The 27,758-nt window shown below is 41.7% G+C and overlaps 1 protein-coding gene across 4 annotated transcripts in view; it reads left to right on the top strand.

Moving 5' to 3' along the window:
* The window catches only part of LOC116062036 (ERC protein 2-like), a 164,596-nt gene that overhangs the window by 65,510 nt on the left and 71,328 nt on the right, over positions 1 to 27,758 (top strand). For all 4 annotated transcript variants that reach the window (XM_036008556.1, XM_036008557.1, XM_031316491.2 and 1 more), the window contains 5 exons: positions 1,065 to 1,258; positions 1,582 to 1,587; positions 8,996 to 9,089; positions 15,177 to 15,329; positions 19,301 to 19,461. In XM_036008556.1, the coding sequence (XP_035864449.1) occupies positions 1,065 to 1,258; positions 1,582 to 1,587; positions 8,996 to 9,089; positions 15,177 to 15,329; positions 19,301 to 19,461 (608 nt within the window). The remainder of the gene's footprint in view (positions 1 to 1,064; positions 1,259 to 1,581; positions 1,588 to 8,995; positions 9,090 to 15,176; positions 15,330 to 19,300; positions 19,462 to 27,758) is intronic.

Here is a 27,758-nt window from a genome sequence, read left to right as displayed (position 1 = left end):
TAGTCTCAGCTTGTTAGCTTCAGATGTGCTTTGTTAGGCTAAGCTTTACTTTGTCACCATGAGCTGGCATGTTGCCAGCTTCACCTCTACTTTCTGCTGAATTCTTACATGATAGTTAGCTTACACTTACACCGGATTTCCACGGACCGGCTCCGCTGCGTGTCGGCTGCGTGCTCCGCCGTCCGTCAATACCCACTAGGTCCGGATTTGTTGCGGCACGGCTGCGGCCATGACTGACAGCTGTAGTCACGAGGATCCACAAGATCTCACGAATTCACGTAGAATAGAAACACAAAACCAACAACAGTTTGTTTCCATCTAGAGGAGTAGAGGGAAAACAACTCTGTGCTGTGTTTTAAAGGTGTAGTGCAGGGAAATATGATCCGCCGTGAGCACGGTGTATTTTATTTTGAAAATTAACCGGATGTTTATTTTGTTTCTGTGCTCGACTTCCTGTCCCGCACTATCTGCTGTGTGCTGAATTGCTTCGGAGCTCTCCGGCATCCGGCAAAAATAGAAGCTCTGTGTATCTGCTCCGGAGGGTTGCGGACTGCCGGAGGTGTGCCGGAGCGGATACGCAGCCGTTACGCAGCCGGGTTACAGTTAGCAATGTAGAATACCTAATATTAATTAGATCATACCATGATAACAGTTCCAGATGAGGCTTATCACTTTTAAATATATGTATTGTTTGAAGGTACTGCTTTATGATTATGGTATATATTTTATTGAGTTCATTCTTATGTTCAAATTATCTAAAATTAATCTGTAGCTGGTTCATAAGGAGTTCAGAAGAAGAATGTATTATTTGCCGACAAGGGACAGCTAAGGCTAATGGATGTAGAATTAAGTCTGACCAATTGCAGTTTAAACTGAAAGGTTAGGTTAGTCTGACAATTATCTTTAATAAAGAGCAGCTTTTGAAAATCTGAGTCTAAGATGTCCTAAACTGGCCACTGTAAATCTACTTTCAAACTGCCTTAATACTAATGTATGCAGTATACAGTTTTGTGGCTATTTCTTATGTATCCGCTCCCTCTGTGTGTCCTGCTTTCCCCCCAAAGGCACAAAACACGGAAGAAGCAGTCCGGAAGTGTCCAGACATCACAGATCGTCTGAGGCTTCTGGAGCAGGAAGTTGCTCGCAACAAAGAGGAATCTGGGAAGTCACAAGTGGAGGTGGATAGGCTAATGACAGCTCTGAGGGATGCTGAGATGGACAAATTGTGCAAAGAGAAGAAAATTGCTGATCTTGAGAGGTGAGGGTCAAAAATTCATTGACATGTATATCCATAACAAGATACCATCTGGGTGTCCTCAGAAAGCAGTGTCCTTTCAAGTGACCGGATCTTTGTAAGATCTTTATTCATTCCTAAGTGCTCTATTTATAAAGGAGTAATCCACGAGACATAAACTGTCTAGATTGTGTCCTCCCAGCACTTGAAACCACTTCCACGCTGTCATGCTTTTTGCCTGATGTAATCACACTCTAGAAATGCACACTGTGACCTATGTATATGTGTTGTTTTTAATCATGTGGCTTAATGTCTTATCATTTGTTTCTGTGTATCAACGTTTGCAGACCTGGGTAAGTAGTTCTTTGTGTGCCTGTTGAACAAATCATCATAATACCGCCAACACTGTCTGTAGCCATCACTCTTGACATCATGCCATGACTGTTGGGTTTGAGATTTTCCCAGGTATAAAGTTGTAAATTGGGGCATTTTGGCTCAAATTTGATTCCCAGAAAGATCAGATTTGACTATCCCAGCGGGACAGTAAATGTACAATGCATTTACGGAAAACAATGTCGGTCCTCATTCCTGTCACAGCAGTAACACAATGAGAGACTTTATATGTTTCCTCATTCATATCACTGGAGACGTATAGCCTTTCAGTTGTGTTGACTTCTGCAAAGCTTCTTCCCATTTCATTGCTATCGTGAGTGCTATCATGTGTGTTTTTCCTCATATCTTAGGTGTTTTCAAATATGTGTCTGTAAACCTTATGTGTAAGTGGTTTTGTTTCTGTCTTTGCATTACTGTAAATGCATTCAGCAAATGTATGTATGTATGTATGTATGTATGTATGTATGTGTGTGTGTGTGTGTGTGTGTGTGTGTGTGTGTGTGTGTGTGTGTGTGTGTGTGTGTGTGTGTGTGCGTGTGTGTTTGCGTGCGTGTGTGTTTGTGTGTGTGCGTGTGTGCGTGCATGCGTGCGTGCGTGCGTGTGTGTGTGTGTGTGTGTTTGAGTTTGCCAGGAAGGCAGCCAGCAGCATGCCAGTGGGAGGTGGTGTATCCAGCCCAGACACTGGCTGTTTATACTACTCTGTTTATTACTAGTGCAGCGCTACTCAATTATCATCTGATTTATGGATTGGCATGGTGTGTGTATGTGCCCACATGAGTGGTTGTTTATTGCCAACGCAGAGGTACTGTATGTGAGTGTTTGTGTGGGTATTTACTTCATGTGTGTGTGCGTAGATGTGTGAAAAAGAAGCAAAGAAAGAGGAATGGTTTTGTGTCTGTACATTGGGTGGGTCTGAACTTAGAATGGTTATAGTTAGTTGTGTGGCGGTTGGCGTGTATGTAGATTGATAGTGGGTGGTGGTTTCTCTGTTGGTGGATCGCCAACTGCACAGAAGAAGCCACAAGTGTGAAAGAGGTATGTGAAAGAACAATGTTTTAACACTTTGGCCCCCATCAGGTGTGTTAACGCTAGCTCTGAATGGCTTAGAATTTATCTGGATGGGCTGCATGTACTGAATCCAACACAGTTTCCTGCCTCATTCATTACGGGTTTTACAGACTCTCCACTCTGGCATGGAAACCGTGTGCTGACTGACTCAAACTGTGTGGGTACGCATGAACATCAAGTATAATAGGGATACAGTAGCTCCCGCAGAGTTTGTTCAGACAGTCTACTCTCTGTTTCAATATGTCGGTGCATACGTCATGCCTCTACTGTACCTCTGTATGTGTCTGCTACTCAAATGCAGTGGCAGAGTGTGCCCACGCACATGTATGTGTTAATCCATGCATTTGGTTTCTGTGCACAGCCATTTGTGGGACAGGAACGTTTGGGATCAGGCATTGGAAAAGTTTCTTTACACTTAGCTCATCCATCTTATCGGGGCTGCTGTCTCATTAGTGTCAGCCAGTCACTCCTATCAGACTGACCCCTCCGTGGGTCAGCGCGTATGGGTCAGAGGTCACAAGCAGGTCATCTGCAGGTTATCAGAGCAGGATCCACTGCAGTCATACACTGCCACTGTAATAAATAAAATAGAATAGATTTTTAGTTAAAAGCACAGGAACATGAACTTTACAGTATGTACATTGGCTGCTGTAGAGAATAGTGGGACATCAAGTTATTGTAGTTAAAATCTTGTCATGTTATCAGTGGAAATTCTGATTTAACAAAGACATTTAACATGAATACAGGCACAAGACTTTTAGCATATGTGTGTCTCTGCACACGTGTTATGTGACAGCATTGGCGGACAAGTTTGTCCTTGTGCTGATTGGACTTCTGTGGAAGGCAGTGCAAGATGTGCCTGGGCAGAGGATGCATGTCTTTTTAATCAGAGTGTTTCTTTTGGAACTCAGTCAGATGGCCTATTAACCACTATCTGGATGGAGAGAGAGAAGAACAGATGAGTAAATAGACAATTTCTCATCCAGTTGGCAATACAGCAGAATGTAGAATGATGAATGTAGCCAGCAGGTCATTGTAATAAATACCTTCCAGTACAGGGGGAGACTCACTCACAGCTATTTAATAGCTTACATCTCCTAGTGATCTGTCATCAGTGATAACATTAGGTAGTTATTGTCAGTGTTTTATTTACTGTCATGTGTGTAGGTGTAAATCCTAGCTAATCTGTATTAGTGATCAGAGATACTGAACAGGCTTTGTGGAAAGCATCTGTATCAGAGGTTAGCACTAATGCTAATAGCTGGATTTGTTAAGTAGAGCTCTGAAAGCAATGGTTACTGATCTCATTATGCAGTTTGTGCACATAGGGTGGACCAAAATGGAAAAATAAATACATGTTATAGTATGACACACTAGGAGTTCATCATTCTAATCTTTACCTATGAATTCATTTAAGTAACACTGTGTATTGTGTGTTTGGCCTGCATCATGTAGTTTGTAACATGGTATTGAATGTCTTAAAAGTATAAGAGAATGAATCCAGTGAGTAGGCTTTTTGAAACATAACCAGTTTTCATTACCCCTAAACATCAGCAGTAAGTATACGTATTCAAGAAAGTTTATGCTTTCAAACATCTGAAACGGGTGTGATTTCTAACATGGAAATAAAAAAGATGCTTTATTTTTTTATGTTGGGTGAATTGAAAGCCTTGTTTATTTTTCCTTCACCCCTTATCTCATGGCTATATATTGTTATTACAGTTTTTTTTTCCAATTTCTAAAACACAATTTTGCAAACTAGGCTGGTTTTATCAAAATACTTAACACAATTCACAAAACCTCACACCCAAACTGCAAAATACCTCATTTATCCTGCTAAATGATGCACTGCAACCAAAACTACATATAGCATTATCAAAATCAAACTTTTGCACCAATTGGCACACACTTCATTCATATTACCAGATTCTTGTCTAACCAACTACACACTGTTGGGCATAATGAAAAGCACTCTCATCTTTAGTATGCTTTGCTATAATACTAAAATAGTTCAAATTGTAGAAAATTCTTCAGATTGTTCACATGCACAAAAATATTTGCAGATAGGCCTACACACACATGCCCATGAAACATTTTTATTTTTATTTTTCACCAAACAAGTCAGTGCAACATATGTACAGCAGATATATTTACATTGGACTGAACAAAAATATGCTCACAAAACACAGTAAACTGAAAAAGAAAATATGTGCAGAAAAAATATATAGAAAAAAATAGGCATCATAGTGCTTACTTCCTGATTGAAGTGGTAACAATACCATTGAGGTGTTTGGCCAGGTGGCACATGTATCCGCCAATTAGCTCATGTAGTGTCATTTTGAATGGCAGAGTTTTGAAATGGCAAACATGTGACTTTATGTCAGATTGTTGTATGTTATGCAGAGAACCGTGTTCAGTGCATTTAAAAAGTGCCATTTTGAATTGCAAAATGTGTGTAAAGCAGAAAATGTGTTTAGACTTTTGGAGACTTGAGAAGAGGTTTTGCTCTCTGTGTGTCAGTTTAAATAATTGTACTATGCATGTCATTTTAGTGTGTTAGCTATTGGAAAAAACTGTAACCAGTGGAATTATTTTGTATAGTTCTTAATGCTGTTACAGTCCTATACTTTTAAAGTTTCTGTGGTGATGTGGGAGCTAAACTTTGAGAAATAAATCAGGCTCCCAGACTCACCATATCACAGCTATTGACGTGGTAAGCACTCTGGTATGTAAGGGAGGGTTTCAGGAAAAGGGAGGTGTGTGTGTGTGTGTGTGTGTGTGGGTGTGTGTGTGTGGGTTTGTGTATGTTTGAACGAATGTATGTACTGCATGTGTGTGAGTGTGCACGTGTGCGTCGAGGGTGACACTGAGGAGACTACATATTGGTATAGTGGAGTTGGCGAGGATGTATTGGCTGGTAGGAATTGACAGTTCGGACAAATATTCATACACTCACAATCAACCATTTGCACACACAAACACACACACATCATTTTGGGCCTTATTCTTATGACGATAATCAAATTCCAGATGTTGAGAGCATCAATCTTTTGAAAATACACACACTGTATGCATGCACGCCAACTCACAAATAACCTCCAAAGTCTCTGTATACAATATTTCAACATGAATATGTTTGTAAACAGTGTGTATTCGCAGGTGTCCATGCAATTTAGTGCTTCGAAAATGACACGTCAACTTCCTGTTTTACTATATTGCACCTGCGCTAGAGAAGAGTGTTTCATAACACACATATAAAATACATAAACAATACCATACACTGAATCACACTACATCGTCTCACATTTAAACATCTAGACACACAAGCAGAGTTCTTCCTCTTTAACCTCCAATCTGTTTCACCCTGTCATACACACACGGACAATATATAAAGGCAACAGTGAAACGATATTTGTATTGCGATAAGACATGTCTAGCATAAAGACCATAAAGCATCTATCAGTAATAAACAGACTTGTTCTGTTTGGATCTCTCAGCACTGCATCGAGACAAGTGCCTCAGATAAAACTTCAGACTCCAGTGTTGATCCATCTGCCTCATGCTATACTTCCATAGTGCCTCGTTTCTTCTCCTCTCTCCTTTCCCTGTACCCCTTGACTTTTTTCACTACAGAGAAAATGTATTTAATTCAGATCGTATCCTTGTCTGCTTGAAATCAGATTTTCTTCCACTCTGCTGTTTATTAAAAGAGAAGAGGAGAAAACAGAGTAAGAATTAGGAGTTATGAAGGGGAGATACAAATCTGAATTTCTTTCTTCAAAGGTTATTACTCCTTTTAACCTTTATTTACCCAGGAAAAGTCAACTGAGAATGCATTCTCTTTTCCAGCAACACCCTACTTAATATTCACAGTTTCCAACGTTCAGGACTGGGAGCGTCCCAGTGTGACCGCAGCTTCCTGCTGTTGGCCACTCAGCAGCTTTACTGGAGCCCTACTGTGCCCTGCTCAAGGGCACGTCACCAGTACTCCTTGAGGGAAGTTAGAGGATCCTTCATTCATTCTTTTTTTCTCAATGCCCTTCTAAATGGATGTGAGTTCTAGGGGACAAAAAGTAAAAGACAGACAAGAGGAGGAAAAGACTGTTAAAAAGGATAATGGAAAAGAGAATGGATGAGATATAGAAAGAACGATCGAAATATGTATTGAGAAATACAAGTGAGAAAAAAAACAGAGCTGTGCTTTGGCAGCCAGAAATAAAGTGAAGCTGCTTATGTTGGAAGGCGGATGTGTGGAATGCTCCAGGTGAAAGAAACAAGACGAAATGTGAAAAATTACTTATTACGCTCAGTTTAGGAAATGGCTGGACCCGTGCACAGTGGTCTCTCTCTCTCACACACTTCATCTTTTTAAGAAATGTCACAGCAATAAAATACTATTTTCCCCCCATGAATTTACTCATTTCGGTACTCAACAAATCACAGTTCTCCTTCATATTTTCCACTCAACACACAGCCGAGCCCGTCTGCTTCTTATTCACAATCTGTGTGCCCTCATTTGCCTTCACATTGGTCAAAACACTTACTTCATTTTGCGCTGATGGGTTGATGGGGGTATATCAGCTATCAAAAGGGACCAGCGTGTCTGCTGGTTTATACACCTGTGCCAGTGCCGGCTGTGTGTGATAGCTGATATGCCCTTATGGCAAGTTTGTTCTCCATGGACATGCCTCTGAGCTTATAAAAACACACTCAGAGACATCAAAGATCAAAGTATAAACAGAAACTTCTCCTCCTCCTCCTCACTGTTTAAATATGTGTGCACATGTACTTGTGTGTGTACATGTATTTCATTCATAATGGTAACAGAATTGAATAATAATCTTTATTTACGCAGCCCATTTCAAAACCCACTCATAAAAATGATAGAAAACATAAATAAAATCAGCAGCGGTCAGCGGAGTTATTAAAGAAATATAGAAGTAAGCCAGAGACATAAAATGACAGGCCTAATAAACTCTGTGTTTTTATACATGGGGATTAATATCAGATGTGAATACTGACACACAATTTCCTGTCCTGCTCTGTCTTCCCTTATTGTAACAAATATTTCCTCAAAGGATTTGAAAAGCACTATGGTGTGTGCATGTGTGGCAAGGTGACTGTGTATTAAATGTATTCATCTTGTTGGGTATATTTCACATTGATTGCACACCAACATCACTCATAAAAGCAAAAACACACACACACACACACACACACACACACACACACACACACACACACACACACACACACACACACACACCATTATAAGGGCTACGACAGCAAATATTTGCCCATATGTGGGGGCAGCTCATATGTTTTGCCCAGAGTAAACACACCAGTGTGGATGTGGAATAATAATGCGGCGCATTTTAGCAGCTGCTTGGTCAGTCTGTTTACAGTGTTGGAGGGTTCTCTTAGCACTAATTTGTCACTGTCAGCTTTCTCGCACTTTCTATGCATAAGTGTGAAGGCCAAACTGGGGTCTCAAAGTGTGTGTTTTGATTCTATTTTGAGAGTGTTTGTGACAAGATATAGATTGTGTATAAGTGCAGCTCTTTGTGTCTTATGGTGTATTGGTATTGTGGGTTAATGTGTGTCTACCAGTGGGAGTATTAACTGTTAATGCTTGCGTGTGTTTTCATGTGTTTTTGTTTGTCTGTGTGTGTGTTTGTTTCTGGCAGTGTTTATAGATTTATTTTCTAAAAACTTGCCTGTATAGACTTACCTCTTGCTTATATATCTATTTTTGAGAATGTGTGTGTCTGTGTGGGTGCATGTGCTTGCATCTCCTGTCTACATGTGTTAGTGTGTTTTGTTGTTGAAAGATTTACACAGCAGTGTCTCACCTCCATCGTTCAAGTCTTGTCTTGTCCCAGTCTGCCCTGTTACTAAGACAAGACATATGCACATTACTTCCCTGCTTTACTGTACACACTGTAGCCCTACCATGTACCTGTATGATGCAATATGCATGCCTTGTTTTAACTCTGAAAATAAGGTAAAAGTATTGGTAAAACAACATTATATACATATTTTGGATGTCAATAATACATTTAATGATAAACACTCGCCAACAAAAGCACCACAAATTCAAACCATATGGTTTTGAAAGTTTTATTTAAAGTGTACTGGGGCCATCATTATGCAAAGGGTATGTGCATATATCTTTACATACACTGTGGTCATATTGTGTGAGATACAAATCTGTTTGTATTCCATGGTTTTAATGATGGATTTACATGTCTTTATTGAGCATCTCTTTATCTATTGTCACTCATCTTCCTCTTTCTGAAGGCAAATCAACTCTCCTAACATCCAGAAGCAGACGGTGGCGAGTGAGATAAGGAAAGATGCCCTGATTGATGGACATCCACACTCTTTATCACAGGTTTGAACAATGTTATGTTATATTGTGTGTGTGTGTGTGTGTGTGTGTGTGTGTGTGTGTGTGTGTGTGCGCTCATGTGCACATTTCTTGGCCTCTAGTTGAGCTCTTCATTTCACAGTATCTATATTGGCTCTTACTATACTCATGTATCCTGCCCTTTTCCTTCTCTTTTTTCCTCATCACCTCTTTTGCAAGCCGTTCCTCAGAAAAGTATTATCTTTTCCCCTTCCTCTATTCTCTACATTCTCTCTTTCTGTATAATTCTGCTCCTCTGAGCAGAGACAGCCCTTTTCCAGTCCTTCATGCCTCTTGCCCTCCCTCCCTTAGTGCATCCCAGAGTTATTCCTAAGTGGAAGAGACAGGCATTTAGTCCTGCAGAAATCAGCTCCATACGCCAGCCAGGAGCGTCGACATAATGGGTCAGATGGGAATAGTAAAGAACTGATTAGTGAGGCAGGAGAGAGAATCTTGATTTACCATTTTTTATATAATTTGTATAGTTCTTCTTAGGTGTCAACATGAGTGTCAGCTGTTTGCTTGGCTGTGTGTGTCTGTTTGTCTGTGTGTCTGTGTGCATACTTGTATGCTAGCCTGCAGAGCTCTACTGAGGTGTTAATATGCAGAGTGCAGCCATGCCAGGTTATTCCCACAGGACCGATAAAGTAGAGTACACCTCTCTGTACCTCTCTGCCAAAAAGAACCAGAGCTGCTCTCAGCCTGTTTTTGGTAGAGCTATTTTGTTATTCCTGTGCATGCTGGCAGGCAGCATCCAACATCCTATTTCCTCATCTAAACAGTGTCTGAGTAGCACACATTAATATTGCTACAACCTGGACAGAAACAAGTACAGGGACAAGTGCAAGAGAGTAGTGGGATTGATGTCAGGGAGATAGATGACGTCCACAAAAAGAGAAAAATGGAAAGTTTCAGAGAGGTGGTTGATTTTTTTGTTTGTATATATTCCATGTTTTATAAAATATTGACCAGAGATAATACTAGTGTTGGAGCAGATGCAGGAATTCAAGCTCAAGTTAAAGTTTATTGTTATTCATCCATATCAAAACATGGCTAATACTGATATTAGTATTTGAAAATGTAAAAGATTTGATAAGCCACGCCAGCAGCATGCTTTATCGATCACAATGTCTGTCGGTCAGTCAGCAGGTAGTACAGATGGAAATATCTTTAAAACTATTGGATGTGATCCCCTGACTTTTGATTTAGCGCCACGATCAGGTCAAAATTTTAAAACTCCCAATCAGCCTAAGCTCTACTTTGTTTTTAATGCTAATCAGCAAATGCTAACATGCTAAACTAAGATGGTGAACACAGTAAACATTATACATGCTAAACATCAGCATGTTAACATGCTAACGTTAGTGTTTCGCTCACAGAACTGCTAGCATGGCTGTAGACTGTAAACAGTAACCCCTAACATTAACAAACATGTTTTATTTGGAATCCCTTATATTTTGTAATTAATGAATTGTGATCAGATGTGCTATGAGCATTACCAATTAAAAAATAAACGTGTTTTCTCGTAATTTAACTATGTAATATACAAAACTGTCAAAATTTGTCAAGATTGATTAGCCATCCATTGGGCTCCAATCCATATAAAAGTATACCGTGGGAAACAAATGGTGTTCCTCACTTTAGCCAATGTACAAAACTGAAAGCATAATATTGACAACAGAACAATCCAGACAAAACATTTAATATTAACAATTAAGCAAGACCCTGTGAATAAAAGCCCCTGAGAGGCCTGTCTAACAGCACAATGTGAATGTACATAATATAATATGATATATTAAGAACAGTATGATTAAATATAGCAGCAATAAATTAAAAAGATTAGCAATAATACGGTCACAACATTTAAAAATAACACTGAGGGCCCTATTTAACGATCTCATTTCTCTCTTTAACTCAAGTAGCTTTGTGGGCAGATCTCGGGCGCTGTTGCTATTATACCGGCAGGATAAATGACTCTAAAATCTAAAATGGGTTGGTCTTAAGTAGCTACATTACTCATAGGTGTGGTTTGGGCGTAACGTGCAATAAACCAATCAGAGCGTTATCTCACATTCCCTTTAAAAGCAGGTGTGCTTGTTCCATGGCGGATTGCTGTTATAATGGCGGATTTGCTAGGCGCACGCTCTTAATACATCCATGGGCGCACGCCAGGAGCGGTTCACAGCTGAGGAGACCAACGTTTGCTATTGATTTTTCTTTTTGTCAAAATGTAAATAAAGAAATGTCACAAAAACATACTTTCCGATGTTTTGGGCTCACTCTCACTGAATCACGAGGTTATGAATACATGGTGATATTTTTTCAATGTAGTCTAACATTAGACCGAGATTACCTCACTATAGACGATGCAGCTCTTCTGTCTCTCCTCTCCCGTGCTGCTGCTGGGGCATTTGGGTTAAGTGGCATCGGCACATGCAGTTCAACATCACATCTCCTTAAGTCCTCTAATATTTCCTCGTTTATGTCATCAACACATCCATGATTCATGGAAATGTTGTGTAAAACATGGTCATATTTTTCCTTGTATTTATGTATGGTTTGGAAAAATGGGAACTGCTGGGTCCGTGAGATGAGAGAAGCAAAGTGTTTGCACGGTGTGCACACTCTACATTACGGCCAAGCATGCGCCCTTAAAATAGCATCTGAATAACGCGCCACTGACTTTAGACTAGGTTTTTCCTGGTCTGTGGCAGAACTGTTTTCTGAAACTGCAAAATAGCACTAGGGAACGTTTGCGCCGAAACACGCCTCCTCTTTTTGCTGAACCGCCCCCGGGAGCGCAAGTTCATTCCCTAATTTACCAACGTGAGTCTGTTGAGGGTGTGCGTCAGGTGCAAAATAGGAATGATAGCCTAAATGCGTCGATGTAAAAAGTAAATTGCGCTGGGTGCAAGATAGGGCCCTAAGAGTTAGAATGACCACCACATATTCCAGCTCACTATCTATGATGTTGATACGTTAGGAATAGAGTATATATTCTGTATATTGTACCCTGGCCTCTATCTCGCGCTCTTCCCACTGTGCTCTCTCTCTCTCTCTCTCTCCATTTATCTCTGGGTCCATCAGGAACACAGCACGCTCCAAGGGTAAACACAAACAAACATGGCCTTCCCTCACTCCTCCTTCTCCCTATCCATCCAGGAGAGTTTATGTGGGATGGAGTGATAGCATCTCTTCGCTTCATCGTCTCCATCGCGCCACGCTGCACTTCACAAACACAGAGAAAACACACATCGGAAATGTTCACTTCAAGCCTTCACACAGGCCTTTTATTTCTTTTTTATCTGTAGTGAAGCAGCATCAGCGACACACAATACCCCCCCTCTATTTAGAGACACAAGGATTATAGAAACTCTTATTTTCAATCTAACTACAGTTAAAGAAGATGGTTGCATTTTTGGATTTTCATTCACTCCAAGCTTGTTCCCACAGTCTGTACATTTGACTGAAACTGTATATGAAACTTCTGGCCATGCACACATGCTTAACATTCTTTAAATCATGAAATTGGACACAGAAGTTGATGTTGCACACTTAACTTTTTGACAGAGACAGATGCCTGTGTGGTTTGTGTGCCTGTGTGTGAAGCTGAAGATCATAGGTACACATATGCTGGAAATGTGCATTCTCTCACTCTCTGCTCGTTTATTTTAGTGATTATAATCCCTCCATCAAATGAGAAAGGGCCAGACTCCATAAAGACCCTTCCCAAGGGCATTAGGTGATGATTGGTGCTGCAGAGGCAATTATCTTTCCATTTCTCTCCACTCTCTGTATCTCTCTTGACCTTTTTACCATTCTTTGTATTCTTGAAAGCCAGCAAAATTATCTTGTTACTAATAAAACTTGCATAATACACAGATATGCACTGACACAGACAGACAGACACATATACTGCACACACACACGCACACAGGCAGACAGGCAGACAGGCAGACACAGCTTTCTGGTCAGGTTTCACCCGGGGGTCCAGTGGTGGCAGCCCCATCTCAGTGGGGTGTTCGTGCATGTGTGTGTGTGTGCGTGCATGTGTGTGTTTCTGTCTGTAAGGTGGGGTCAGACCAGTACTTGTTGATTCTGGTGCATCGAATTACTGCCTGTCTGTCACATCCAATTACAGCTTTGGACTGCTGATGCACACAGCCTGCCTCTGTACGTGTGTGTGCGGGTGTTTGTCGCTCACCTCCAGCTGTGTCGTGCTGACGTGACGAGCCACAAGTATCTGCTTGTGATTTGGCTGGCTTGGCACTATTTTCATGGCACTCAGGGATAATCCCATCGCTCGTGTTTTAGTCAGTATCAATGAATTAGTCAGTTGGTTAGCCTTTATCATGAAGGGTTTTTCAATATTTACTATTGAATTTGAAGAGCTGGCTTCACCACTATCTATGTATAATACAGGTACCAAGTCAAAACTCACTTTAATATGTATGAGGGGCAGTGAATAGGCCATTCATATGCATTTAGCATGATCAGCATGGTCTCGTAAAATCAGACTCTTTTCAGTTTTCCATGCATTTAGCATATCCTTTTTTTTGGCAGTCAGAATAGATTCACCATGTGTCCACCACTGTTTAGCCTGGAGCTCCTTATATGCAATACAAAAAATTAGCCTATTCAGATCACTGTTTGACTTAGGAATAATGTTAGAGACATGCTCACTAAGGTTGAGCTCCATATGTCATCTATATGCCTGCAAAGTTGCAATTGTTTCGAAGCATTCTAATCTCACTAACTGACTTTTACAAGCAGTTGTTCCTAAGATGAAATGTCAGTTTAAGAGCTTGTAGTTTGACTTGGTGAAACATCGAAACATTTTCTCTTTTATTCATTTTTCTTAGTTGCTGTCTGGAGAGAGTTTCCTACCCATCCTCACTGCTTCCAACAATGCAGACACTTCTACTTGTAACTTGTTCCTATTGTGTCATATTCATTTGATTCATGCTTCTACAAGTGTGCCATGAAGTTTGTGGTGTTGAATTTTCTATTGTTGACTCTAACCCTGAAAACACCCGTCTGCCGTTTTGTTTTGACGGCAGGTAGCAGCTCTCACTCACATGCAATGTAACCATTCTAATTGAACATTACGTATCAGTGTTGCTGCTTCTCTTTATGTAAGGTTACACAAACAGTGGATATACAAGTGTTCATATTGAATAGTTCATATCAGAATGTGACTTTTATTTTATTTCCTACAACATCTGATCTGGTGTTTTTGGCTTGTGCAGATTTTGTTTAATATCAAACTTAATATCCACTTGCCACACCCCTAGTTTGTGTTTGGCAACATGTGTAACTGAACTCGTCTTTGTTCAGTTCAAAAAGTGTCTCCTTGTCCATGTGACCCCAAGGCTTTTTCACTGCTCCCAGAAAAGTGTGAACGTGTGAACTTGAAGGCAAGTCAACTATTGAAGAGTAGGAGAGAGAGTTTAAAAAAAAAAAGAGGGAGAGAGAATCAGGGGGGGGTTTATTATTTCTGTCCAGTATTTTCTTTCACAGTTCCATCACCCAGTGTGGAGAGGGATCCTTTCCCCCCACTCACCATAGGTGTCAGAGAGGCCACACACAAACTGTGCATGTGAACGTGCACGGTCTACTCAACACACCCACACTCATACATGTGCACACTCACATGGATGTCGGCAAAGGTCACAGCACTTACACACTCTTTCTCCATCACTTATCACTCTCTGCTGTCTTGGCTGGGTCTCTTTGTTCTGAGAGAAGTCTTGTTCTTCTATCACCACAGCTTTTTTTTACTTACTCAAGTCTTTCCTATTGTTTCTATTTTACATGGACTGGATTCTTTCTTAGCAAAGGGATCAACAAATACACCTTTTCTCAAATTATCTTTTGCCAATGTAGTATTTAGCCAATTATAATACAATTATTTAGTATTTATGGTATATAGTATTTTCCAGTGCAAAAAAACATTTGATGAGGTTTTCAAGCAAAGTATACTCAAAGAAAAACACTCTCCCCTGGCTTTTGCTACTTTGCTTCCAACCCCCCTCCTCGTACTCCTCCTCTGAACTTCTTTCGCCCCCTCAGCTTCCTCTTTCAGCTTCCCAGGATGCCATGCGGGAGACGGCGGAGCGGATCAGGGAGTTGGAGAGGGCACTGAGGGAGAGCATGAACACCTCCGCACATAGAGAGGCTCTCTGGGCGCAAGAGGAGACTGCCCGTGTTCAGGCCCAAAGACAGGTTTAGCTGATGTTTTCAATTCAATTCAATTACAATTTATTTATAGTGTCAAATCACAACAGGAGTTATCTCAAGACACTTTATAGATAAAGTAGGTCTAGACCACACTTACACAACTTACAAAGACCCAACAATTCCCCCCCCCCCAAGAGCAAGCATGTGGTGCAACATGTTTCGCACACTGATGGAACACTCAAGACCAGAATAAACATACACACACGCACACGCACACACACACACACACACACACACACACACACACACACACACATACACAGAGATAGTCATATGCCTCCCTACATAGGCAAACTACCTTTAAAACTGAGTGCTCTGGTATCACCTCACCTAGGACGAAGAAGGACCACTGAGAAAATGTGAGGAACCTAACTGCACCCCCATGTGGCTAAGAATGTAACTGCAGGCAGACTGTAATATGTAGTTCTTAACCAACAAATATCATTTTTACAAAATGGATAGTTTTGCTTCCTGTCTGTTATTTTTTTTTCTTAATTTGGTTTGTATTCTCTAAACATGCTGTTGTTTATTTTGTCCCTCTAGACTGAAATTTAAAACTGAAACTAAAACTCCCACCGTTCATTTTCTGTCTCTCGTTTGCTGTTGCACGGTTGAAAATGTGAGCATATGTTTAACACATTGTGAGTTTATGTGCAGGCAATCAGAATTTGTTACCAAATCTGAAGACTTGTAGTCTTGCCCTTTTAGTCTGTATGTCCTGCTATCTATCTGTCTTTCTGACTGCCAGCTGGGCAGTCTACATCTTTAAGTGGGTCCCAAAAAGTGTATGTGTGTGTGTGTGTGTGTGTGTGTGTGTGTGTGTGTGTGTGTGTGTGTGTGAGAAGAACGTAGGTGTGTCTGTGGTGGGAAAGAGAAACAGGGCAAAGGAGTGTGTTTCCTCTCGGTGTGAGTGTGCATTTGAATGAGAATGACCTTGAATTACTGATGACTGCCACAAGTAATATGAGAGCAATTGGCGGTTAAAACAAGAACTAACATTTTTAGGCAGAATGGTGGCTGCATTGCTTCAAACATACATACATATGCTCTCTCACACACAGACAAACACACACTCACACACACACACACACACACACACATTCAAAGACAGATTCTGATTGAGGAGAACTTAAAGATGAAGTGAGGAGATGGAGGTGGACAGAGTGGGAAAGTAAGATGAGGTCAAACTCAGTTTAGAAAATTCTGTGAGAGCCAATGCTAACTGTGGCTTGTTTTTTCCTTCTTTTTTTGTGCAATTTCTGTACTTTACACGGTTGACTTAAAGTCAGCATGGATACTGTGTTTATCAAACAATTGCCTGATCCACTGAGAAGTCCGAAAGAAAAGTATATTTATGTCTGTGGGACTTTTTGCATGCAATACAAGTGGATGATTCAGCTTTGACCTAAGTCCACCAATGTGTAGCCAGAATCAGGGAAATCCTTTCCTAACTTGTGACACGTTAACACTAGTTGATCCAAAACATCATAGTCAACTTGCTTTCATTTAATGTCAATCCAGACCCTACACATAGAGAACATAATGAGCCAGCATGCAGTCATACTGGCAACTGCACTTTACACTTATAGAGCCAGAATAGAGTTGCACTTGCGCTACTGACACAAGGAAAACTACCCATTTGGCCTGGCACTCTAGCTGCTCCGTCGTTGATGCTCACTGCTAGAGTAGGTGCTATCGACACACTGAACTTTGTGAGCCAGCATGACGTCACCGCATAAGGGGGCAGCGAGTCAACTAACAATTAACATGCAGTTACACAGTCGTCAGTCAACTGCCGCTCTAGCCTCAGACTCTGGAAAAACGGAGTGTGTGTGGAAAGGGTTGTTGGGGGGAATAGAGAGAGGGACAGGTCCTTCTGAAACATCACCTGACCCTGGCACCATTTCAGAGCGCCCTGCCAGACTCACATTCTCACACCCCCCCTTGCTTTTTCCTTGGTTTTCTTCTTTCTTCTCCCCTCTGTCCAAGACTAATCAGTCTCATGATGTGCAATGTGCTGAAAGTCTTCCATCAGCCTGACCTGCTGAAATGGAGCATGGGTAATGCCCTGGCTTACTTTTCTTCACACCCCCGCTCTCTAAGTCTCTCTCTATCGCTGCTTGTCTCTGTCTCTTGTCTTTCTCCTGCCATCATTTCTGCTGCCCATCTATTGTCCTGAGCCTCGTTCTTTCCCATCTGCCTTCTTAAGTTGTCCCACCCAATTACCACACTCTCTCTCCCTTTCTCTCCATCTCTATTCTTGTCTCTCTCCCTCTCTCCCCCTCTGTGGCGTTTGAACTAGGCCTCTGAACCAGCAACACCGACGCAAACGGACAAGAGGGATTTGGCCCTTACCTCTGAGCCCCCAATCAGCTTAGCAACTAAAGGGGCTTTGGGCCAGTCTTAGTGAGCCTTAGACTGGCTGGGGGGCTTTGCCTTGAAGTTGAGCTAAATTAGCACGCACAGGATCACCACTAAGCTGATTAGGTCCCTAATTTTACTAAAATGCTTTGTATTCCTTATTAATGATGTGATAGTGAAGAGAGGGCTCGCGTGGGTGGTGGACTAATGGGGAACTGGGAGGTGGGCAGTTGGTGCATGAGGATTGATAGACATGTGGTAGGTGTAAACGGAGTTGTGTGTGTGTGTGTGTGTGTGTGTGTGTGTGTGTGTGTGACCCTTGGCTTTCAAGATGAAAAGACTGGCTTTGGATTATTTTAAGCCTGAAAGAAGACATCAAACATTAAACATGATGTGATTTTGGATGTCTTGTTGATATTGTGTATGTTAACTGCTGGATACTACCAATGTCAGTTGTTGTTGGCAGGGATATGGGGTGTATTTTATTTTAAACACTGCAATGTTACATGTCCAGGAAGTTATGACTGAAAGTTGTCACACTCCCACCATTTCGAATTTCTGTATTACCCACTCACTTTGCTTTCACCCTTTCTTCTCAAATCCATATGTGAAATTCATGAACAGTCAGTGAGCACATTATCTGACATCTGTGAAACACACCTAGAAAACCAGCGGAGATAAAGAGTGTCCTGAAAATGTGTGAACGATTTGGCCCCTTCATAAAAGAGGCCCACTCCTTTTTTTCATGTCCTACCCCATGGAGTGCTTTCCACTAATACTCCATCTCTCTTTTTGTTGCTTCTCATTCACTTTCTTTCCCTTTGTTCATTTAAAATCCAACACCGAATTAATTGTTTGACTATCTTTTATCACAAATCTGCAAATCGTCAGAATTGAACAAAGTTAAATTCAAATTCTCGTGGCCTTCTATTTACATCACCCGAACAAGCCTAACTAGTACTGCATCCTATTGTAAAGTACTTGTTGTTAGACAATTAGACACTTCCTGTCTTAGGATAATGACGCCCTGAGGTCACATCCTGTCTGTCAGACACACAGGTTGGCCTGCATGGCTGGAGGGCACGTGTGTGCAGAGGGAGGAGATGTAGTTGAGGGGTTGAGCATTATTCTCACCTGCTCTAAAGTAGAGCCACACTTGAGATTGAGATAAAATAAGTGGAGAAAGGTGGGAGAGAAGAGGGAGCCCTTGTTTCCAGTCTAAGGGTCAGTGGACATATCATTCAACTAACCTTTCAACCTCAGTAATTACTATCCATTCATTTTCATGTTTCGGCTGTCATTTAACCTCAACTAGCATTCCAAAACACACACACACACACACACACACACACACACACACACACACACACACTCACACTCTCTAAAATACTCACATACATGTATGTAGACAAATAAAAGTGCACAATAGTTTGTATCTGATCAATTGACCATGTCTATGTGTACATGTGTGAGACTGTGCAAGTATACAAGAGCTTGTATATTGAGTTTTAATGTAACACAGAGCCATGCGGGGCAGTATCCTGGTATGTTTTGATACTGTTTAAACCTGTGCGTATTTGTCTCCCCCTGAATAGTTGGAGGAACTGATGGGGGCTTTGGAGAAGACACGCCAGGAGCTGAACGCCACCAAGCTGCATCTATCCTCCACTCAGCAGTCCCTGCATGAGAGAGACGGACACCTTAATAGTCTTCGCCAGGAGCGACGCAAACAGCTGGAGGAGATTTTAGAGATGAAGTAAGTCTCACACTAAGCCATCTGTCTCTGTATACAGCCCTTCTATCTGCTCAGAATTTATATATTCCATATCAATCTACCTTAATCTACCCTACATACCTATTTTCCTTCATTCAACAGATGTAACTTTAAATCGTCACAGGCCACACAGAAAAATAATTACATACTCTGTAACCATATGCTATATCGTGTGCATTTATGGCTATGCATTTCTCCAATCAGTAAACGAAAGAATTCAACTTGGCTGTTGCAGTAATATAAATTAATTAAACAAAATTTGCTTTAGGAGAATAAAACATAATGTGTAATGCAGTGCATCAAGAGTTGCTGGTAACTGCAGTAAGATAAACAGTAACAAAATAAACCACAAGTGTTTGTGGTAGTGAGTGCACACCCAGCCCATAAAAGTATATGATCAAGGCGCTTTTATTAACATTGGCACGGTTCACTCAGTGCTTCATCAGGCTCATTTTCCCTGCACAGCAGCTTTGTTGCTGCAGCAGAAACTTGAGTATAATACTGTATTAGGCACGTTTATCTGCTCACCTGCTGACATCTGCATCTGTGCTATGAGTGTTATATAGACATCAGTGCTGAGGTGTGTTTTGAAGCAGGATCAGCCGTTGTCCATAGCTGCCTTGTGAAAAGTTACATTTATTGAGGACAGGTGGTGCAGTCTTAGACAGCAGGTCAGAAAAATGTGTGTTTGGCTGTTATTTCATTTGTATGTCTGTCTGTGACAGATGGAGAGTTAGAGAAGGACTCAGAGTTAGCAGGACTGGCTGCATTTCCATGTGTGAGTGTGTGTCAGTGGGTATGTATGAATGTGTGAGTGAAGTTCAGTGATCTGTCAGTGAAGCGGCTACATGTGTGTTTGCTTTGAGTGCTCTGACTGAAGGAGCATGGAGCCACATATCTGGCTGTCATGTGCCGCAGAGAAATGCCTTTAATGTCAGCCACTCAGTACAGTACAAAAGGGAAGGCTGGCACATATGTATTGAAAACACAACTTTTAAAATCCATTACGCCTCACAAGCCCCTCTGATCACACTAACTCTAAAGGAATGTGTGTATGCGTCCTTGTCTGCCTACAGTACGTGTATGTGTATGTGTACAATTTGTCGGAGGCCGAGAAAGAGAGCGCCCTTGCCCATGTAGCTGCACACAAAAGCACTTCTGTTATAAACCACCTTCCTATCTGTTCCAATTTCCACCATCCAAACATTATCAGGGATGTTTAGCAGAGGAAATGTATTACATATGATACAGACACAATTCGTGCTTCTAGGTATGTTTGTAAAATTAGGAAAACACTCACGGACCTGGCATGTAAATGATACTATTACTTTATTGGCACTCAGCTTAGATTATTATTATATTACCATTAGAAAGATGTCTAAGGGTGAAGGTTAGTGTGATGGTTGGTTGACATAAACAGCAAAATTGTTTTCTGTTGTTTTCGAGACTCTGACTGAATGCAAGTCTACACTGGTAAGAGCTAATGGGGGGGGCACAAGGGGCACAAGTGTGTGTGTGTGGTCTCTTGTGGCTTTGAACCTGTATGTGTCTTTGTATAAAGAGGTCAGAGGCAGGGGTTTGGGGTCACTGATGATGAGGATTAAAGGACTGTTGAATTGCGAGGGGCGAAGCTTCGTGAGACTGACTTACATCTGAACAAGCCACAAAGATACCCATGCAGAATGTACACACAACCTCAGTGGAACTCAAATATAATCACTCACGTCTGCAGACATGCACATACTTACACAAACTTTGGCTTTCTGCTTTAAAAGGGGCCATATTCCCACAGCACAGCTCTGGTCCAAGTTAGCACAGGGAAAACTAAACAGGAAAGATAAGGCAGAGAAAGAGAGGTAACAAGAGAGAGAGAGAGAGAGAGAGAGAGAGAGAGAGAGAGAGAGAGAGAGAGAGAGAGAGAGAGAGGGAGAGAGGGAGAGAGAGAGAGAGACGGAGAGAGGGAGAGGGCGAGAGAGAGAGGGAGAGGGAGTTAGAGTGAAAGCAAGACAAAAATGAGACAGAAAGAGAGAATGAGAGGGAGGGGAGCATGGAAATGGAGGGGCTACACAAACTGAAGTATTTCAAATCTTAGAAATCATGAGAGAAGTTTGATTTCATGCCAAGTTTCTCCTTCTCTCTGCTGTAATGTGGCATTTGTCAAGAAGACCAGCTGAAGCAAACCATGTGAGGCACGTTCCCCTGTGAACTGGGGAGCTCTGTGTGTGTGTGTGTGTGTGTGTGTGTGTGTGTGTGTGTGTGTGTGTGTGTATAAGCCAGAGAGAGAGAGAGAGAGAGAGAGAGCAGACTCATGGCTTTTCAACACTGTTAATGAAAGAGACAAGAGGGGAAAACTCATTTTCAATATCCTCTTATTGCATGCTGGGTTTCCTAGCTGGTGTGTGTGTGTGTGTGTGTGTGTGTGTGTGTGTGTGTGTGTGTGTGTGTGTGTGTATGTGTGTGTGAGAGAGAGAGACAGAGTGCATTTTCATTTTCATTTGCCTTACGATCAGATATAGAGCTGAATGCTTGATGTATAAGGAGCAGTGCAGGTCTGCTCTATCACCCCACACCAGATTGAGTTTCCACCATACTGTACAGTACACACACACACAAACACACACACACACACACACACACACACACACACACACACACACACACACACAGACACAGATGGTCTCAAGAGGAGCTAGTCATTAAATAAGTCTAGGGTCACGGGGTGTAGGTGCACAATAGAGAAATTATGTGTTTGGACATTTTGAATAGCTAGTCATTGAGATGTTTCCATAGGCTGAATGGGATAATACTACATGCCACAACATTGCAGTGACTTACTCAACCTGATCCTCCGAGACACTGGGAATGTAGCTGATGTTATCTCTGTTTACATGTTGGTGATGGAAAATGATGATAAAGCAAAGAAAAAGGTAGCGGCAGCTTTGAGGCAGGCACATAAAGAGATGCAAAGTTGACAAAGTGGAAATGTTTAAAGGTAGAGAAGAGGGGAGTTGACAATTTAAGAGATGGTGGGGAAAAGCATGCACACATTAGTAGAAAGACTCTGCAAGACAGTAAACGGAGGAAAAGAGAGAAGTCGTAGCAGAGAGTTAGGGAGGAAATATTAAATGATGGAGAAAAAAGGACCACAGAATGAGGGAGTGATTGGTGGAGGGGGTGATGGATGGAGGAAGGGAGGAGGAGAATGATGGAGGAAGTGGTGGGAGAAAGAACCGGGAAAAGATCAACCTAGAGCTGTGAGGGGTGGGAGGGAGCAGAGTCTGGGTAGCAGAGTAGAGCTAGAGAAAGAATGACTAAACACAACATACCATGTATCTGCAAACACCTGCAACACATTCACCTGTTAATTCACATTTTGATTTTAGGAAATTAAAAGTAAAAATGTATTTATGGAAAAAAATATGTTTTGCTCGGCTGAGTAGAACATTTTTTTTTTGTTATGTACAAAAAGGCAAAGAAACAGAAGACAAATTCCTCAGAGTAACATAAAAGCAGGAGCTCCATCAATTACACACTCTTCTTATTCCCTTTCCTTGAGTAATTCATTAAAAACTGTGTTTAACATTTTTACACTTTCTGTGTTTTGGACATGTGCTTCAAATTTGTGGACTATTTGGTCAGAAACATTCCCCGTTTGTGCCAGGGGCGGAGTGGGACCAAAAAATCTACCAGAAAATTTCGTAGACCACCAGCCCTCGGGCAGGGGTGTTTCTAGAATTTAAATAAACTGAATGCAATGCAAAACAGCGATCAGCTTGCCCAGCTTGTTAAAAGCCAGTGTATGTTCATTTTAGCTTCCATTTTGTAGATGTTAGTTAGATGGCACCAACATTTGGCCTAATTATAACTGGCCTGGCAACCCAAAGGACAGGGTTTTGTTTTTCAGATTTGTGTGGTGACTCATGATGTGGGGGGGTCTGGGGGACAACCCCCTGAAAATGTTGAGCATTAAACACTTCATTTCCTGCATTCTGGTGAATTGTTATGCACCTATTTCTACCTTTTTCTGAATCAATTTATGCTGGAAATATCTTTATGTAAAGGGAAACATAGATTACAATCCAAATATAAAAACATAATGGAATATATTGCAGTAAGGCTCTCAGGCATTCTGTATTGCTTTCAACTATTTATTCTCCTTTGGATCAACTTTTCTAATTATATCTGAGTCAGCACACATGTAGCCTATAGGCATAATTTACTCCTCCCTCTTCTTTTGCATCTTTTGTTGGGGAAGTAACCTCCTTAAATGTGCATATGGCAATTATTCACCTCAATGATACATTATTCATTTTAATTTATTAATAAACCCCTGGACTGTAGGCTAATATTTCAGGTGTTTGAGCAAGATTTCTGCTCATGTCCAAAACTTTGTGCACATTCAAAATATAACTCATCCCATGTGCTCGCTGAGATTTGGAGGAATTGTGGTATTTTGAGAAAAATAAAGTTAAGGCTATTACAAGAATAAAGTCACTATATTTCAGAAAATAATCTACCTGCACCATAGCCTGCTGCGCAGTACATGATTGCTCTACTGATACGGTAGATCTCAGACCTTCTGACAGACACAGAGACCCAAACGTTTAGGGAAGTGGCTATACGCTGCTATACATCGGAGGTGGAAATCCGAAACTACGGCAGAAATACACGGAGCACAAACGCGTCACATCTGCCGCAGCATGTCGACAGCAGAGCGCATCCATGATAAACCTGAAGCTGCGCAGCTTTTTACAGCGAGAGTGGACACCAAGCGACGCACAGGTCTGCTTCAGAGCTCCGTGTGTTTGAGTCTGAACCACAGACTGAAAACGTCACGTCACAGGAACTTCAAACTAAATCATTAGTATTGCGCTCCTAAATTTTGTGTTGATGGCATCAATGTATTAGACTGATTTGGCTATGATTCCTCTGAAAATTACACCTTTCACAGCTTTCCTCACGTAGAGATGGTTGTTAGGTGATAGCAACATAGGCTGTCAGTCAACTTTTCAAAATACATTCGGGGCATAATTTTTGTCCTTTTGAGTCTGACCTACTCAACGCCCCCTTTCCCTTTTCTTTTTTGGCTACCGTATGGGTTGAGCAGAAGCTGCACAGTTTGACCAGCGGGCAGCGGCCACACACCAGGCCGCCGGATGGTGTTGCTAAGAACTTGCAATGTATAACTATTATCAGACCGGCCCTCGCGGCCTTGAAACACTACCGGCACACCGGAAAAAAGTCCCGACTCTCCCAATTTCCACTCTGCCTCTGCTTTTTGCCATTCTGCAAAAGCTAAATATAGACTCTATCTATATTGCTCGCTCCTTTTTATCATGTAACTAACTCAGTACAGAAAGGCAAATGAGCTATTCTACTCACAGTGTAAATGTAATAACCCCTAACCTGTAACCCCGAAATTCAATTATTTCCTTGAACTGTGTTCATGTATCCATTTGTTGGCTAGTTACAGTAATCCAAGGCATAATGAAGCTTAGAGCAGTAGCGACGTTATGACTTTCAAATCCACCAATGTAGACATCCTGTCTGCACAGTGCCATTGCCATGGTTACACTGACTAAACACACAGAGAGACCAGCTGTACTGGCAAGGTCATGTCCCTGCTCACTGATCTCTCTGAGGGGCCTGGACACACACACACACATGCACACACACACCCTTACAAACTCACACACAGATATACACACATATATACACTCATTGAAACACATTTCCTGAAAACGTATGTTTACACATTTATGTATTTAACCAAGCAGCATTGCGTTCACACAGTTTTGAAATGACATATGCATGTATTGGCAAAATCTGCGGACAGGTATGGTGTTACAGTGCCATTGTTGTGATAAGTAATGATGAGACATAGAGGGTTGGTGCAGTGTGTGAATGGGATTCTCTGTATTGCAGTGTTGAGGAGGGGCTGACCACACATCACCTTCCTCTCTCGGTGAGCAGGTTTGTATGTGTGTCGCCTCGTGGGAACTTCGGGCCATTCATCATGTCTGTCTGTGCTCCCGTGCCCTCTGACATGCGTGTTTACCTTCGACATGTGTGTCGGCTGTTGGGCCTGTAGGTGTGTTATTATGTCAGGGCCTCGGCATGCTCCACCCTACTCCTCCTCCTTTGAGGTTTTGTCAATGGAGGGCTTCATCACATGGAAATCCCTGCTTCTAAGTCCTTGTTCAGTACAGTAAGGTAATGACAGACTTCTACCTGGGTCCCTTACAGTAAGGGTGGAGAGAAGAGTCCAGAGTTTGCTTAGTATAGTCAGTTTTTCAATTGGATATTGCTAATGCAACTGGAAGTTAAGTGCCTTAAATTTAACTTTTCTGACCCATTTTTCCCAGACCATGTTATTCTCTTGGACTGCACTCTGCAAACGTCATGTCTTGAGCTCACTTCTCTCAGGGTTTGGCTGTTCTAGCATCAATTATGGTTCTTTTTTTTTATTACTACTTATTAATATTTTTTTGGTGCTTATATCGGCATAGTATTTTTGGCAAGCATTGACCCACCCAGTACATATGAACTAGAGGTTTTATGTCCTGTACAGTATGTAAACCCTGACTTGAGTTTTGTAAAACTGGCACACAGACGTACACACACTTTGTTTGCCTGCAGTATGATAACTGCTGGGTGGCTGTCATAGCAAAAAGGATTTGTGAGCCATTTGTGAGTGGCTGGGTGGAAGTGGTATTGTCTCCAAAAGCCAATGTATGAGTGACTGGAAGGCTAGAGCTGTCTTATGAAGTTGATGTTGAACTGAAAGATAAGTTGACGCTTGGAGGGCATTGGTCAAATGGAAAGGATAGCACATGTACTGTATGTGTGTTTTTAGTTAAACTGATAGACAGAGATGGAAGAGTCTTTCCAGAGACAGAAAGAACTTATTGTCTTAATCTGAAGATTGACCTAGTGAAGATGGGGTGATTGTGACACACAAAAACAAAAAGAATGCAGTGATTGACAACTGGAGAGGAATATATGGAGGCCACGTCAAGGAGGCAAAGGAAAGATATAGCTTGTTGAAACTGCTTTCCCCTACGTACTGAGTCACTTTGCCCCACTAGAGTAACATCATTCTTTCATAGTCTCTTCTTACTTTTACTCTATCACTCTTTTAAAGCTGATCTCCTTAACTTCCTCTGAGTGTTAAATGCTCTCACTCCCTTTCTTTTTTTGACTTTTTCTCTCTTGTTTTATCTCTGGCCGGGTGGAAGAAGGCCTGGAATTTATCACACATACCTAATAATTACTATCACAGGAAATGGTCCTAAGGAAGTAGGTGCACTAGCTCTGCTAATAACACACACATGCACATACTTGCATGCACACGCGCGCACACACACACACACACACACACACACACAAACACAAACACACACACACACACACACACACACACACACACACACACACACACACACACACACACAGCTAATTAGTGTCATTTGGTTGATGTAGAAGTCTCGGGAAAGCCCAGTCTGATTGGCCTCAGGGAGATTAACACCCCTGAGTTTACCCGGTTGTATAAATCTCAGGTCTAATTGATTGGAAGTCTGTGTTTGTGTGTGTGTGTCGCGGCATTTAAGTGTGTACAAGAGTGGACAATTGATTAGGTGGGCCCTGCGGCCGTAAAGAGGCAGACCAGGACACAGGATCCAGAGGTGACCAGTGACGGCCTCCTTAACGACGGTCCTGCCCTCAGGGTCACCAAAGGAATGAGGAGAAGGAAGGGGAGGTCAAGGGAGGAGGTGCATATTGTCAGTAAATTTGAATGTCGATAGATAGATATGCAAATAGATACAGAGATATGCAGATAGATAAATAGATGGATAGATTGATAGCAGCAGAGATGGAGAACAAAGGGTTAACAAAAAAGTTCAAAGAGAGTGGGCAGCAGTGAGAGATTTTTTTTAAGAAAGAGGGATGCGTTATTTTAAGTGCAGCTGTATGTGTGTTGTTGGATGTACTGTGTTGTAAAAGAGCCATTAAAACAGTGGCCTAGTGAAATGCCCTTATGGTTTACCATTATGGGCACATGAAATGCTGGTATACCCACACAAGTGAGTCAATGGTGCTTACTGGCATATATTCGCACACTGTAAACACCTCCAAGCCTCTGTGGTTGGCATACACACCTGAGCTCCGGCTCCTGTTTTTCTCCTCCGTGGCTTCTCTGGCTACGTCTGTCTGTCTTTATCTGGGTGTAAGTATGTCTCTCTGTCTGTCTCTCTGTCTGTGTCTGTCTTTCTTCCCCT

The sequence above is a fragment of the Sander lucioperca genome, chromosome 12 (genome assembly GCF_008315115.2).
Source record: "Sander lucioperca isolate FBNREF2018 chromosome 12, SLUC_FBN_1.2, whole genome shotgun sequence".
Classification (NCBI taxonomy): Eukaryota; Metazoa; Chordata; class Actinopteri; order Perciformes; family Percidae; genus Sander; species Sander lucioperca.
This window is presented reverse-complemented; position numbering and strand designations above follow the sequence as displayed.